General features: G+C 44.0%; 1 protein-coding gene across 1 annotated transcript in view; it reads left to right on the top strand.

Annotated features, from left to right (window-relative positions):
- ARHGAP32 (Rho GTPase activating protein 32) overlaps nt 1-15,206 on the top strand; it is a 157,042-nt gene that overhangs the window by 10,704 nt on the left and 131,132 nt on the right. Inside the window, 3 exon segments of the mRNA XM_075723289.1 lie at nt 7,514-7,605; nt 8,697-8,738; nt 9,113-9,197. Coding sequence (XP_075579404.1) covers nt 7,514-7,605; nt 8,697-8,738; nt 9,113-9,197 — 219 coding nt within the window.

The raw sequence follows: 15,206 nt of genomic DNA, 5'->3' as shown, positions 1-15,206 counted from the left end.
GTAGAAATTCTGCATCAGACAGGGTCTGGGATTTCGGGGGTCTTTTTTTTTCCAGCCAACAAGGAACTGGGATCGAAGTATTGTGCTCATTGGATGGTCTATTTTCTGTGGCTTTTTTTTCTCGAATTTATTTTGTAGGCTGTACAGAAGGACTGTAACCCTGGCTGCCTTTCCCACGCATATTGTATGTGGGATTTTTGTTCTTAAAGAAAGTACATTCCTTAGCCAGTATGCTATTATGTGAGGCTGTGTACTGTACCGCTGCAGCTCCCTGGGCTGAGGTCTTTGTGAATGGTAATAAGGCGATCTCACTGCTGCTTCACTATAGCAATGTCAAATCCAAACTTAAAGCTGTCAGGTAGTTATCATGCTAATGTTGTCCTCAGTAGCTAACCATTCATTTTTGCTCGGTGCATCCATTTTTGCCTCTAAACCAAATGATAGCTACGAAAGAAAACACAAGTGCGGGACTGTTTTGCTGGAAGTAACGGCCATCCTTTGGGTGCGTTCGATCCATCCGCAGAGAATCGGCGCGAGTCCGGGCATCTCTTCAAGCCTCACGCAGGAAATCTGGCCGTGACTAAGATCCACCTGCTTTACAGAGGTGAATTTTGGTCACAGTGGCAGTAATACCGCCGAAGCGGGTTCATACAGCTGCCAAGCTGCTTACTCTGTGTCTCGGCTTCCACTTACCAAATTAGTTGTTTTACATGTGAGCTGCAGATGGTTTTACCCACGTATCTGTGAGCTAGCGAACTTTATTTGAAAACAGTAGATGAATAGTTAAGAACTTGTTCTTTGTTCATTCCAGGCTGATCCTTTAAACTATGGTAAATGGATGGCCTGGACTAACTCCTCTGTAATGCTAAGTCTCAGGAATGAGAGGTTTCCCTTAATTTGCCAGCTCATGGCAATGCTTAAAAGTTGGGTTTTTTTTTTTCTTTTTCTTATTTTTTCCCCCTTTGGAGGGGAGAAGCTGGGAGTAGAAAAAACACATCCTGTGTGGTCTTTTGAAAGAGAAGAATTCACTGTTAACCATGCCATGCAATAAGTATTGGCTAGAACAATTCAGCATTGACAGGGAATGTGGAAAATGGAATTAAAGTCCTGAACTCAAAAAATGATACACATTAAAGTATTTTCTTTATTGAATGCAGATTTCTTAGACATGGGATTAAGAATGTACATAGCCAGTATTCAGAGTTTCCCTACTGGAAACACTTGTCACTTTTTCACTGGCTTTCCTCTATCACATTTCTCATCTCTGGCTGGGTAAGGGTTTCTCCACAGTCCCCAAACTGAGAGCTAAATTAAAAAGTCAGTACTGTCTCTAATTACTCCAGCCCTTCTGGCCTTGAGCGATGCCTGCGCATAAGCCAGTCCTACAGCTATCCTTCGGCACCTCAGGAAGGATGTTTCTTTTATCTTTGCAGCAGGGATTGAGAAGTATGCTCTATGTGGGGACCTAAGTGATGATTTTGATTTAAAAAAAACCCCAAACTTCTATAAAATTGAAAAAGTTCAACCGTTTCTCATTCTGAAAACCATCTTTGTGCTTTTCTGTTGGATCTCAAAGCTGTTTCTTTGCACACAGTGGCTTGGATTGCTGTAATTGGAGCACGCTAGACCCTTGCGCTCTCAAAGGTAAAATTTATCCGATGCCTTGCTCCTTTCTGAGTGAGGGTGCGTAGCCAGCTTCTGCAAATACGGGTACACAGGCCTCTCGGGTATGAGAACAGGAGCTTGTCCTTGCTTTGCAGCTTTGCATACACCTTAGGTGCTTATTAAATGTGCCAGTGCTGCGCTCTGCTGATCAGACCGCGAGTAGCACAGATAGGAATTCTTAAGATGGTCGATTGGGAAATGCAGAGTTGGAGCGGGGGTATTTGTTTTTATTTTCTTACTTCTTTGGTAAAGCTGCTGTAGTATAATGAGCAGATATTTTTGTTTAAGCACAGATTGTCAGACCTGGGTACATAAACCAGATGCAATTGCTTCTTCATTTTAAATGTGTCCAAATATCTTAAGCAGCTCTGAAAAATGTAGCTGAAATGTGTTGCAGTGACACAAACATCCTGTATGAAAATACTTAGGAAACTCCTTTGCATCCACTAAATGAATCAATGGAAAGTGGTACCATGAAGAACTTGGCAAATACTCGCATTTCCATCATATTGCCGCTGTACCTCTCACATTTTTGGATGAATGTTGTATCTTCATCAATTACTGTACATCTCTTCCGTTCAAAAAAGTGACCCAGTTACAGCTTTCCTGTGCTCAGGCACATTTTAATCCTTTTAGGGAGAGCGCTCGGGCAGATAAATGCTGCAGAATTGGGACCTTTCATTTGGAGTTATTTGTAGTAGCTTGGACACGGTGTCTTTCAGTTTAGTCAAAGCATTTTTCCTTCGCTTTGGTGATTTATTTATTGTGGCGAAGCAGGATGGTTGTTACAACATACAAAGTGAGAGTAGAAAGCGCTTTCTTTCCCTGGAGTGTGTTAGTGGCTGTAGAGTACGAAGCTGAGATGAACCATATTTATTCTTTCATTGTGCTTCAGGCTGCCTCTTGAGCAGTAATTGGTAAAAGCAGGACGGTGCTAATGGAGCTATCATCTCTTACCTCGTAGCGATCAGGGGATTTTTGTAGGACAGCTTCTTTTTGACGTTGCAAAGTAAGCTCTGCAAAGAAGTTGATGCCGAGCCAGCCTTGCGTAGCCAGTTGGTGCCCAAGCTTTGGAAGAGCCCTTGATGTCCTCGTGCATGAACACCCACTGCAGACATCGGACGGTGTACGCTGGCCGCCTCAGTTCATCCTCTCGCTCCAGTTAAGTAGACCAGTACTCACCACAGAGTAATGACTTCTACTGAAACATCACTTCTGTTTCCTGCTGTTCGTCAGTGAAGAAGTAAAACTCTAACAAAGCTTGGGTTTTTTGGAAAGCTCCTCCAAGAAAATCAAGGGGAAATGAAGATGATGTAAAGGAAAGACTGTCATGGAAACCAACTAGCATTTTGAATCAGCTCTGCCATTTTTAGAAACAAGGCCATGTGCTGAAAGAATCCGGAGCAATCTGGTCCCTCCAAACTGGTTTTGGTGAGAGACTGATGGTAGGAAGACGCATAAATGTTACTGCCTAATAGTTACCCTTGCTTTGCATTAACCTTGGATACGAGCAAATTTCCGCCTTCAGAAATCCCACTTGAATTCAGTAGCCTTGGTACATGCTGACCTGTCAAGTCTTGTGTTGAATCTGTTCCTGTATCTGGTACCGCCTCAGGGGTTTTACAGTAGTAGTGTGGAAAACCAGTTTACCAGTTCTGGGATTACTGGAGCTTGGTGGGATTCCACCCTCTCCTCTCTTCTTGTGCATCCCGGTGTAAGTCTGTGGCAGTAGGAGGAGGGCTGTGGGTTTTGCAGAGGTGCAGTATTCTCCCCTATTAAAGGAAACCACGATGGAAACTTTGTCACATTGTGTTCACTGGACTGTTTTCTTCAATTTTACGTGTATTTTCAAATTGTGTTGCATTTCTGGATGAGGGAGACAGGCTGACATCTTTTCTGATAAATGCAATGAGACTTTTTAGAAGAAAAGCCTTTCATATTATGCAGTGGAGTTAGTAGATATAAATTATTTACGACTAAGGTTTTGTGTGCTACAGAGCGCAAAGCTGAAGTTTTCCAAATCATGTCTGTAAGTGTAAAGACTAAAAATTGCAAACTGGCATGCTTAAAGCTGGACACCCTGATTTATAAGAGCTCTCAGATTCCCAGCGGGTTTAGCAGCAACACTTGAAAATTGCACAAGTGATGTAGATGCTGCAGCAAACAGCTGTCATGATTTCAGATGGAATGACCGTCCGTCAGGGAGTGGGACAGACAGACAGGCGTTCTCCCCAAATTGCTTAGAGCAAACATTTTAGTGGTATCTACCTGCCTCGCATTCGATCTGTCTGTTATAAAACAGTGAAGTTCTCAAGTGTTATCCCAGCTGCTACTAATGTAAGTGTAGTCTTTAGTGGGCTTTTGGTAGGAGAATATCTTAGTTCAGGGGAGACTGGTGAAGCGGTGTTGCTCAAAAGCTTTCCACTGAAACGTAAGAGGACTGAGGATCCTGATAAAGTCAATTGACTGCGTTCTGGATCGAGTCCTAATTTGTTTACCCAGTTTCAGACCAAAGCAGATTGATGCAGCGGTGACATTAAGCTGTGAAAATTGGACTAAATAATTTGCATAAACAGATTTGCTATGCAATTACTAGGTTTCCACAGAAGAGCGATGCATAGAAAATAGGGAAGTGAGAAGCAACTGATGATGCTAGCTAGCTAATTTCCAGATGTAAATAATTCAACTGTTTCAAAATGATTTTTAAAATTAAATTACTGTGACACAAAGTACAAAAGATGACAAATCTCATTTGGAGCGTTTTGTTTGTATTTTGAGAGGAGGGTAATCTAGGGTGACATTTTTGCATGCCAGGTTTTGGATCAAAACAGGTACAAACTAGGGGTGAATAAAGTGTGCTTTTATGTAGCTATGTATCTTTGGTTTAAATGGAAAGTAGTTGCAGTTCATTTTGGAGTAATATGGTTTCTAAAATCGCAGTAAGTTTCTGTTTTGCTTACAAGTTTTTTCTGGTGTTAGTACCTCATACTAAAGATTTTAGCTTGCACAAGATCACCACTCTGCCCTTTCAACCTTGAGACTTATGAAAGATTGCTGTTCTGCAGCAGAGTCCAAAGAGCTCTGATCTAATTGGAAAAGCAAGCAAAGTTAATTACTGTATTGCATCTCATTGTAGTCCATTTAAATGGGTACACGCTGTTGGAAATGGGAGAGACAGATATCTCCTTCCAACACAATTTGGACATAGCTCAACTGGGAAGAAGGGGATAATACAGCTTTTTCAAAGAGAGATGCTGGCATTTCAGTCCCCCGGAGGTGTGAGTTTTGCCTACGCTGCTTTGAGTCAGATCCAGGGTAGTCTCTACCCACTGCTGCAAACTGGCTTGAAGCCCACGTTTTTCTGTCAGATTTGTTTATCCATTTTTATATCCCACCAGCTTTTACTGCTGATGGAGAAGAAAAATTGTTTTTCTTCCTACAGAAATTCTGTTCCTTAGAAAATTAAGGCAAGCACGTCCAGCTTTGCCTGAAAGCAGCTTACAGGAATGGCACATTTATTACTGTAATTAGTTATTTTCTTATGTAAAAGACCTGTAAGGTTTATTAAATTGGTGATCCTCTTAATGTTAAAATTCACAATGAGACTCTCAAGTGTCCTATTACATACTGAAGTAATTGTGTGCTTTGTAACAGTCAGTCAGCCAAGGATAGGTTTATTTAAGGATATAAATATTGTCCTTGTTTTTCTTCAGTGAGTGGGCGTGCATGTCCTGTACAGCTGTGGGACAATGGAGTTAAAGCATCGCTTCTGTTCAGGGCTGCAAATGGCGCAACTGTGGGCGTCCTGGCTTCGCATTTATTCAGTGCCGTCGCAAGGGGGGAGCTCACTCATGCTAGCTGCAGCGTCCCTTTTCCAAGGGCAGTGCTGGAAATAACAGGAATTTGCCTGGGTGCGGGGAACGTGCTCTACTCAAGCCCTGCGTAAGCCGCAGTGATGTTGGCTGGGTCTCAGTGATGTTGGTTGGGTCTCAGTGATGTTGGTTGGGTCTCGGTGATGTTGGTTGGGTCTCGGTGATGTTGGCTGGGTCTCGGTGATGTTGGCTGGGTCTCGGTGATGTTGGTTGCGTCTCGGTGATGTTGGCTGGGTCTCGGTGATGTTGGTTGCGTCTCGGTGATGTTGGTTGGGTCTCGGCGATGTGGTTGGGTCTGTGATGTTGGTTGGGTCTGTCTGTCTGTGATGTACGTCTGCATCTGAGCCGGGGTCATCCTGGATTCCCCGTATCTAGGGAGAAACAGATACTCCTGCAGCATGGTTGCTTTCGTCCTAATCCAGTTGTCTGAAGTAGGTGAACCAGAGCCCAAGCGCCTGTTTATCTCTGGTGACTCTAACAGCAGCCTCGGGTAGATAACGCAGTTGTAGCTGCGTACCTCGTGCGTGTCTGGAGTTGAATGAGATGAATCACTCCCGCTAGCTCTGTTGCTGTTAGTTAATGAATATAAGCATGGTGAATGGTTTTGCCTTATTTACAGCAGCTCGTTACAATGTGGTGAAGCACGTGTAAATTTGACCCACGTCAAGCTAAAATGAGAGCTTCAGGGAGGGGGATAAGAAAGAGTCCCCCATTCTTTGTCCCGTAGGTGGGCTGCTAGCTTGAGTTGTAATTGTGTGACTCTCAAGTTTTGGGGGCGAGGACCAAGTTGTTTCCGTATTTTACATTGCAGTCTACAGCTGTGTTCTGTTACATAGAGCAGCTTTGGGACTGATGGTCTGTGTTCAGCGATCTTTTGGTGGACCAGCTCAGAAGCATTGGGACTGATCTTCTGGATCAGGGAACTCGTCTGTTTACTCCTGTCATTAGAAAATGGATTTTTTTAGTTCCAGGCCCGTTAAGAGAGGGAATACTGAAGTGCCTCGCTTCCTCTTGCTTGAGCTTTCACTATTTTGGACATTACTCATGTTTTGTAGTGCATTGTATAAAGCAGAAGAAAGCTCATTCAGGTGGTCTCACCCCCAGCACTAGTGAGCTATCTCTGACCAACATCAGGGACCATATTTTTCTCCTCCTGCTCTGTGAAATCTGTGCTCATCTTCTCGTTTGGTCACTGCTCCCTTCATAAAAGCCTCACCTAAACCCCCTCATTCCTCTAGAGCGTAGGGCCTGTACAGCACAGCGAGAGAAACGCGCGGCACTGCGTGGGAGTCCCTGCGGCGGTGAGTGCTGCCCCAGCAGAGCGCGCGGCTTAGGAAAAAGCAGCCGGAGGAAGGAGAGGGTGAGGAGGCATGACAGAACAAATGAAAAGAGGGAGGTTTGAGTTCTGGCCTCACTAAAGTAAATTAATTTTTGTGATTACGGAATTTTAATGTGTTCGTGCACTTATACCAATAGCTTCAAACACCTTTTTGAAAAGCTCCCCTCCCACATATGAGCAGCTCTGTCATTAACTTGATTTTCCACTGTATGAGCTATCCGGCTTCTTCCAGTGCCTCTGCCTCAATCTAAGTGCCCAGGTGTTTGGAAAATCAGATACTTAATGAGGAGCCCAAGTATGGAGTTTCGGAATGTACGTTAGACTCCTACCTCTGAAAATAATCCTCTTTAGAAACCAGAAGTAATAATGAATAAAATACTGGATCTCACAGCTATTAACTAAGAATTACCAAGGCTCTGCAACATGGTTCAGGAAGAGCTAGTCCCATACTAGATCGTAATCCTGAGGTTCCATTTTCCTTGTTGAAAAGGCAGAAGTATGACTTCTAACTCATAGGAGATTTCAGCTGTGTTTGTACATATATGTAAAAATATATGGGCTACTGCTTAGCAGGCGGTAGTCCGTAGCATGCAGTCAAATTTTAAGGTCCTTGCTTTTGCTTGCTTCTTTTTTGCAGGCAAGAGGTGCAGATATCCCTGACATTCCAGGGGAGTTGCCGCTCCGGACCTGCGGCAGCACAGCAAGTATGAAGGTGAAGAATGTGAAAAAGTAAGGGCAGTATTCTTTGATTTTCTTTCTGTCTTTGCTGGGCTTCTAGTTTTGATATCCTGGGTTTTAGCTATTGTGCTGCAATACAGCTAGGGCATTCGGCAACAAGTTGTCATAGTATCTTTATCTGAGCAACCAAAATCCATGCGAAACGAATTCCAGCCAATGTAGCCTGAAAGTGGGGGCATGTTTCGTTGGCACTCTCGCCTGTTTTTGGCCATAGAAGCAAAGCTTGTTAAGAGTTTTGAACCTCACTGTTCCTGTATTTTTAAGTTCTTGTGATTTCTTCCTGAAATGGATTAATTAAAAAAAAAAAGAACATATATATATAAAAAAATCTGAAGAGAAGCCCAGGCAGTGTATAAATGAGATAATTTTCCCTGTCTCCCTATGCTATGGGAAGCTAAACCAGGACAAGTGGGTGGCCTAGATATATTTGTATTTGATGTTTTTTCCCTTTTCCTTTTTTTGCATTCTGCCCTGTACCTCTTCATTTGAATGGGTTTTGCACAATTTTTCTTTTTTAGGGGTATTTTTTCCTTCTCTGATCTCCCAGGGTTTTTTTTTTTTTCTGTGGGCTTACATCTCTTTCCCTTTCTCTGTCTCTCATTCTCTCCCAGAGAATGTAAACCAACATTTTATGCCTGCAGCTAAGGTTTCAAACCTCTAACCTGCAAAGGGGATGAAAAGTAATCAATATGGCTTGACTTGTCGTTGCTACGAATGCTGACTTGAGGACCAGAACTCCCCAATATTGATTGATCTGTGCGTTCAGATCACCTCTCTGTAATGCTCCGATGCTGTAAGGGAAATGGCTCTTTGTTCTAGTGCTGAGCAGCCAGATGCTGCATCTCACTTCCCACTTATATTCCCGTGGGAAGAGAGAGCTAGATAATGACAATCTCATTGGCTCACCACCAGAAATATCTATAGGAGTCTATAATAGCTTCAGCAGAAGCAAGAGCATGTTGCAGAGCCAGAGGATCTCCCTGTCAGCCATCATTGTAGCTGGAGACACTTGGGAATAATTATGCCTCACTTTTGAATTTTAAAAAGGCAAAGGATAAATAGCATTTGTTCTGCACCCTCAGATACATCAACCCGGGACTGATGGGCTGTGATGCCTTTCACAGGTAAAGTTCTACTTTCCTACGTGTCTCGTGTAAGGCTGTTTCTTTGCGCTGCAAAAATGCATTTGTAAAGGTGGAGCGGCTTGTCCCTGCACCGTTTCTTAAGGATGTGGGCTTTGGTGTTGATGAAATGCCACACAGTTCTTTAAGGATGCGATGATAAAAGCCACTTTGCAATTTAGTTTTCCTTTCTCACTCGGTTCCTTTCTCCACTGTTTTGGTGCATCACATCAGCAAACCCCTCTGTTCCCTTGGCTTTAGGATGAGAAAGTCGTTCTTATTTTATATCAGAAACTGCATTTTATAACAGTACTTGATGCTGAGCATTGTGTCAGTGATTTGCATCCCTCTTATGGTGTGCTTTTGATGTGCTTCAGGTTATCCTTTACAAAGGGTCATTTCCCGAAGATGGCTGAATGTGCACATTTCCATTACGAAAACGTGGACTTTGGCAACATACAGGTGAGTCTCGGATTTCTTTGAAATACAAAACATCATTGTGTTTGGCTACCAACTAACCTGGTGGGGGAGGCAGCAGAGGGACCTCTACTGAGGTTTTAGTTTGTTGCAAAATGTTTAGTGATAAGAATTTAAAGCAATGTAGTCTCTTTATTTGGAATTGCTTCCGTGTACTGGGCCAGAATCTGTCCTCGGCCATGTGGCCACCCCTCTGAGGCTGGAGATGATTTTATTTCCGCTGGAGTGGACTGATGTCACTGTTTTAAGACTGCATCAAACATTCAATGTTGAGTTACCTGTAATAACTGCATGCATCTTTTTAGCTTGTGTGTACATATTTTTAGTGTGTGTGTATCTTTAAACAGTTGTGTGAGCGTATTTATGTAAACACAAACAATTCCAATTTATCCCTTCTCTTCATGTTATCTTAGCGCTGCATTGTGCATTGCAGCAGCTGTGTCATCAGAATACAAGAAATGGCTAGTCAGCCTGAGTTGCATTTCTGGAGGTGTGGAGGCTTCACTGCTTTGCGATCCACCCGTCAGAAGTACAGGCAGAAGCGTTTTTCATTGAGCAGTACCGGGGAGGGCTGAGAACCAGGAGTCTCTGCTAGTTTCTCATAAACAGGGCACATCTTGTGCGGCACTTAGAGAAGCAGGAATGCCTCCAGCATCTGCCAGCCTCGGAGCCAAAAAGAGGTTACAACCTTTTCATTTGTAAAACATTTCCTGTAATAGAGAGTGAATTATTTACAACCTTTCGTCTTTCCGTAGTTGACAGTTGTGCAAGCAGAATTATGCGTCCGTTTTTTCAGTCTCTGTAAAATTCCTACTGAGAAGGAGTTTGGGTCCTGTTCAGGGCTCGTATCTGCTGGTACCCACGCTCGGTGGCTCTAAGCAGGTCCGTTCTGAGCAGGGGATGTGTGTGCCTTGGCAGACACGCACGCACACAAAGGGAGCAAGTTAGACAAAATAGCGGGCTTGAGAGGCCGCCGCTGCAAAAAGCTCAGTTAACGCGGTCTCCGGAAGACGGGCTGCTGATGCCAACAGGAGCAGTCCTCGGTCTTTTGAAGCAAAACTGTGTTTCTTTATTTTCAGTTTCTCTGTATAGGAACAGCCGGGCTAATCTGTGTCCCTATTTTTTGTCTCCTGGTAGTTTTCTGATTTGACACCACTCGCTTTTCAGTCATTTTGGTGAGAAGTTTTATGTTGGAGTGGCTGTTGGGCAGGTTGCTGTGTACACACAGATGGTTTTTGCATCGTGCGGTCCTCTGAGCTTTCCTTTCCATCATTCAGAGATATTCAGCACAATGTGCAAGCTAGATAGAGATTACAACCTTTGCATGGCACTAGTCTTTAAAGCATTTTCAAGACAAATAATTTAATTCTTCTGTGGGTTTAAGCATTTCTCGGAAGGTTTTAAGGATGGCAGGGCATGCTCGTAGGGTTGATATGCTGAGGTTTTTGTGAGAGGGAGAAGCAAAATCAGATAATGTATTCTTCACAGATTTTCTTTATGTCGTCCTGCCAACAAACCTGAAGCATGTTCTGGTGGGAAGTTTCCACCGGCAGGAGCTGGTGCTGTCTAGCACTCATTTTTGTGGTCTCGTTGCTGCACCTCCAGCTTTCCACGCTCCCGCTGGGTTGCCCCGTGTGTTGTGCCCTCTGGCACAAACAGATCGCCAGCTGCTGAAACCAGAGGAGCGGTCTGGCTGAAAACCAGTAAGTGGGGAAGGATAGCTCAGGAAGAAGCAGCAGTATGGGTTGTTCAGCCCCGTCAGGCCCCTGAGCTGCTTTCTCTCACGGCGTCCGTGTTGGGAAGGCGGGAGGAGGAGGGTGGACGACGGCAGCGCGGCAGGCACTGTCATGAAAGCGTGATTCTGTGTGTGTTGGGGGGGGCAATTCTCTGTTTGCACCGCTGCTACCTCTGGAAAACCGTACACGCTTAAATATTCATGTACCTAAAGCAAAACGTGCTTAGATAAGGGGAATCAGGCCCTAAGTACCAGCTCCGTGCCTCCTGTCCCTTCCTTCTTCTAAGCAAGGTTTCTGGTAGATTCCCACAGTGCAATGACTTTGTAATATGGATAAAAATACTTTAAGAACAGAGCTTTGCTCCTGGAATACGAAAGGGTGGGGAATTACAGTATTTGCTTAGTAGGAGAAGACCGGCATTAATGGCAAAATAAATGAAAACTATTAATACAACAGCAGTATTAGTTGACAGGCTTAAAAATAGGTTCATATAGGGCTCATCCATTTTAATCAAGTGGCATTCATTGGTGGCTCCTTTGTGCTAACAAGGTAGACTAGAGAATAGCAGTAGGCTGAAGTGACTTGTAAATGACAGCTTGGCACCTAATAGCGAACTACCAAGTTGCATCTGAAGAGTAGTGGGTGTAAACTCCTTTCAAAATCTATTCACTGTTAAAAATTTGCATAGCAGAAATGCAGTATTATCTGGCTGTGTCAGGAATTGTGTAATGCTGTCTATTAACAGCCTGGCCAAATTTCAGATTGTTTTGTAACGTTTATGTCACTTATAATATGGTCTCATGGTGCAGCCAGTATTAATATCTTGGCATTTCACCTCATGAGATCGTTTTAAATTAACTTTCTGAGATGTATAAAAAAGGATTTGTTCTCTTCTTACCCTGGCGCCATGCTAGCAAAACTAGGTGCATTTTGGGGTGCTTTTTCTCTTCAGGAATGTTCTGCTCTACCGCTTTCAACAGCAATGTATTTTAACCTTATCTGCATCTGGCCAGCAAGACACATGTTGCATCAGCAGGAAACTGCGGGTTTACCAGGCCAAGGTAGTTGATGTCAAAGCTGTAGTTATAGGATGGGCTTTACCGATTGCGTCAGTGTCAGAAATTCACTGGTATTTTGCTGAAATACTTTACATTTATTACGGCATTCATTTTTTAAGGCTACATCACTGATTTTTAATTGTACAATGAAAAGCCAGGTCCTGCGTAATAAATGTACTTTAGTCTAACATTGGATAAATGTTCAGGAGTCTTGTTAGCGGGGGCAGAACCGCGGTTCAGGCTCGCGATGGCCTGTGTCTCCCAAACGAGATGTTATCAGGCCAAGGCTGGGTTGTGATTACTCGGCATCGGCTGGGTCGGTTCTGCTGGCCTCCTCCTCTCCTAAGCCCCGCTGCCTTTCCACACTTCTTGGCCGACGTCTGCCTGCGATGCCCCTCTTCTTTCTAGAACGTCAAAACTCAACTCATTAATATACAAAGCCAACGTTGCTGGCACACATCTTGCTGTGCAGGGCATCTTAGTGTTAAGCACTGAAGCGTGGATTTGGAGGTCCTCAGCATTTCTTCCAGGCCTTACGTTAAGGCTCACCACGCATTTAACTTCAGAAGTGCCTAAATCACCCCGGTGTAACTCAAAATAATACGTTCACAATCAGTTTCTAAGGCAGCTTGTTAAATTTAAGCATGATTTCAGGGTCTGCTAGTTGGAGAAGCTTCCTTCTTAGGGGCTGGGGTTGTTCCAGCACCATGCGGTGTACTGCAGGTAGCTGAACTAGCAGGGCAGGAGTTGGTGTGTACCCACTAAACAGTGCAGCATCTTCCAGGTACTCGTTTGAGTTGAGGTGCAATGCATGAGCATGGTGCTCAGCCCAGGCTCATTTGGTTGCGCGTCCCGGGTGGTGTGGTTTAGCTGTAGAGCTGCCCAAGGTAAGTGGTTCGCACGTGATGTGAGTATCTCGGTACAGCAGCTGTGTCGCAGAGTCTCGCTGCTTTAGTGAGCTTTAGGGCTTGTTAATACATAGGAGTCAGACTATTTCAACAAAACCTCTGCATTGCCAAGGTATACAGAAGTAGAATGATCCCCCTCCTAACATGGTGCAAATGTGATTTTACTTAGTGCAATGTGCCATTAATATAAACAGGAGAAATCGTGATTAGGTATTCTGTAAATATCTTTACTTCCTGCCAGAAATAAAGGCTTTGTTCTTCACTCAAAAGAATTAAGAAATTATCTTTAGTTGAGTAGACTTTAGTAACGGAATATGGAGAGCTGATCAGCTCCGTGCTTTCCGGATCATATTCTTTGCTCCCTGAAAAACGCATTGATGAAGGACAGAAAGTGCTGTAACGCACATTCGTATCACTTGAGCGATCTTGCACTTGACACAGGTTTACCCCTTCAGACAGCACGGGCTCTGTCTCTCTGCATTTGCGTTTATGTCGCTGCCTTCTAAAAATAAAAGCCTGTCGGAACAGGATTGGATCGCGGAGCATGGAAGAGCCTCTCCTTATCTGTTCAGCTTTGGCGTTGCGAGCGGTAGGAGCGTGTTATCAGTGGTAAAGGAAGTATTTGAACCAGAATCGCTTCCGCCTGCGGAGGCATCAGCTGCCAGGAATTCCTGTTAGGAACTCCGCAGCATTGTTTGCTGTTCGAGTGCCTTTGGCAAGCTGCAGCCTTCCAGCCAAGATGACGGGCTGCATTTCGATGGTGGCTGTGGTTTGCGCCTGTAATTGTATTTTCCTGTTGCGTCTTAAGAGTTAGAAGCATGGCAAAGAGCAGTTCAGTTCTTCTTGGGCCTTTTGTCAGCAAAGCCTGTTGAGAAGATATCTTTCGGGGTCATCTTCTTTTGGTTTGCCTTTTTTCTTTTATTTAATAGTATTCCAGGGAAGGGGGTGCAGAGGGGAAGCGTGCTGGTGAAGGTGTCTCTGTTAATTACACAGTAAGATTTTTTTTTCCTGAGATGGATGGCAAAGGAAACAAAACTGGTAAAGCCTGACCAGATGCCCTCCTCTGGAGTTAACTGGGGAGGTTGAAGATGTTTCTGCTGCAGCTAAAAGCAGTCCTCTGCCTCGATCAGCTAGAAACAGCAGGGCTGGGGGAGCGCTCCTGCTCTGGGTCTGTGTGAAGTCGGACAGCTGAGCTCGCATCTCCTTCCATCACTGATTTTAAACTAAGCCTGCTCGCTGCCTTCGGTGTAGGAGGGCTTGTTCATTCCCCCAGCTCTTCTGCGGGCATGAGAATTTTCAGTGTCTTGGCAGACATGAGCAGCTACAGGCTGTCTTCATTTATTCCACTTGTTTGCAAAGGGCTTAAAAAGAAAAAAATATTTATTTTTAAAAGCGACACATGAAGCAGCAGCCCTCCCGCCCCAATCCCTTTTAAAAGATGGAAATACATAGTAAAAATCATAAAAAGCAGCCTGAATTTTGCTGTGTATTGGTGCTATGAAAGACAATTTTGCTGGGTTTTGCTTTGTCTTTAGGAGTATGAGTGGTTGTGACATGCAAAGCCATATTGCATGTGCAGTGGTGCTCCTTTTTAGCCTTTCATCTCTGGATGCTGTTCACCTCTCCCCAAAATGACTTTGCCATATTCTGTTATGTTATGTTTCCTTTCTTGAGACCAAGGGCTTCCCCTCCCATTCCCCGTCTTTTCCATACGGTTTCTTTACTATTGCCTTCTAAGGTGGTAGGGGGAGATGTTGCAAGGGCTGCTTTAAGGACGTGGGGATATAAAAACAACCGTGCTCATAGCGTAGGTGGAAACTGCTTCTATTAACTTAATAATTCCAGCCACAACTCCCTGAAATTTGGCACAGTCTCCTGCCAAGATCAACAGATTTTAAAAATTTGGAGTCTCCAGGACAAGCTTCTTGATGCCAAAAAAGTTAGGAAAATATTCGAGTAAGTTCACCTCAGTTTTTGGATTCTTCTGTTTCCTGGTCTTGCATCCAACTTGCCACTAACTCCTCAGAAAAATTCTTCCCTGGAACAAGATCACACCTGTGAAATTCCAGCTTGCTTGGTTTTCTTCCAGTGACACGGGGAACAATCCAGCACGGCTTTTATAGTGGAAGGGTAACTTCAAGTACGGAGCGTGTGTCTCCATGCAACCTTACTACTGCTCACATGTTTACTCCTCGTTTTACAGTTGTTGCTTGCTGTAGAGAGAGCTAACAGCCTTATTAGTGATCCAGCTTTAATGGGCAGGATTCTTGTAAATTGTTACTAAAGCCTGCT

Source organism: Pelecanus crispus, chromosome 19 (assembly GCF_030463565.1).
Source record: "Pelecanus crispus isolate bPelCri1 chromosome 19, bPelCri1.pri, whole genome shotgun sequence".
Lineage (NCBI taxonomy): Eukaryota > Metazoa > Chordata > Aves > Pelecaniformes > Pelecanidae > Pelecanus > Pelecanus crispus.
This window is presented reverse-complemented; position numbering and strand designations above follow the sequence as displayed.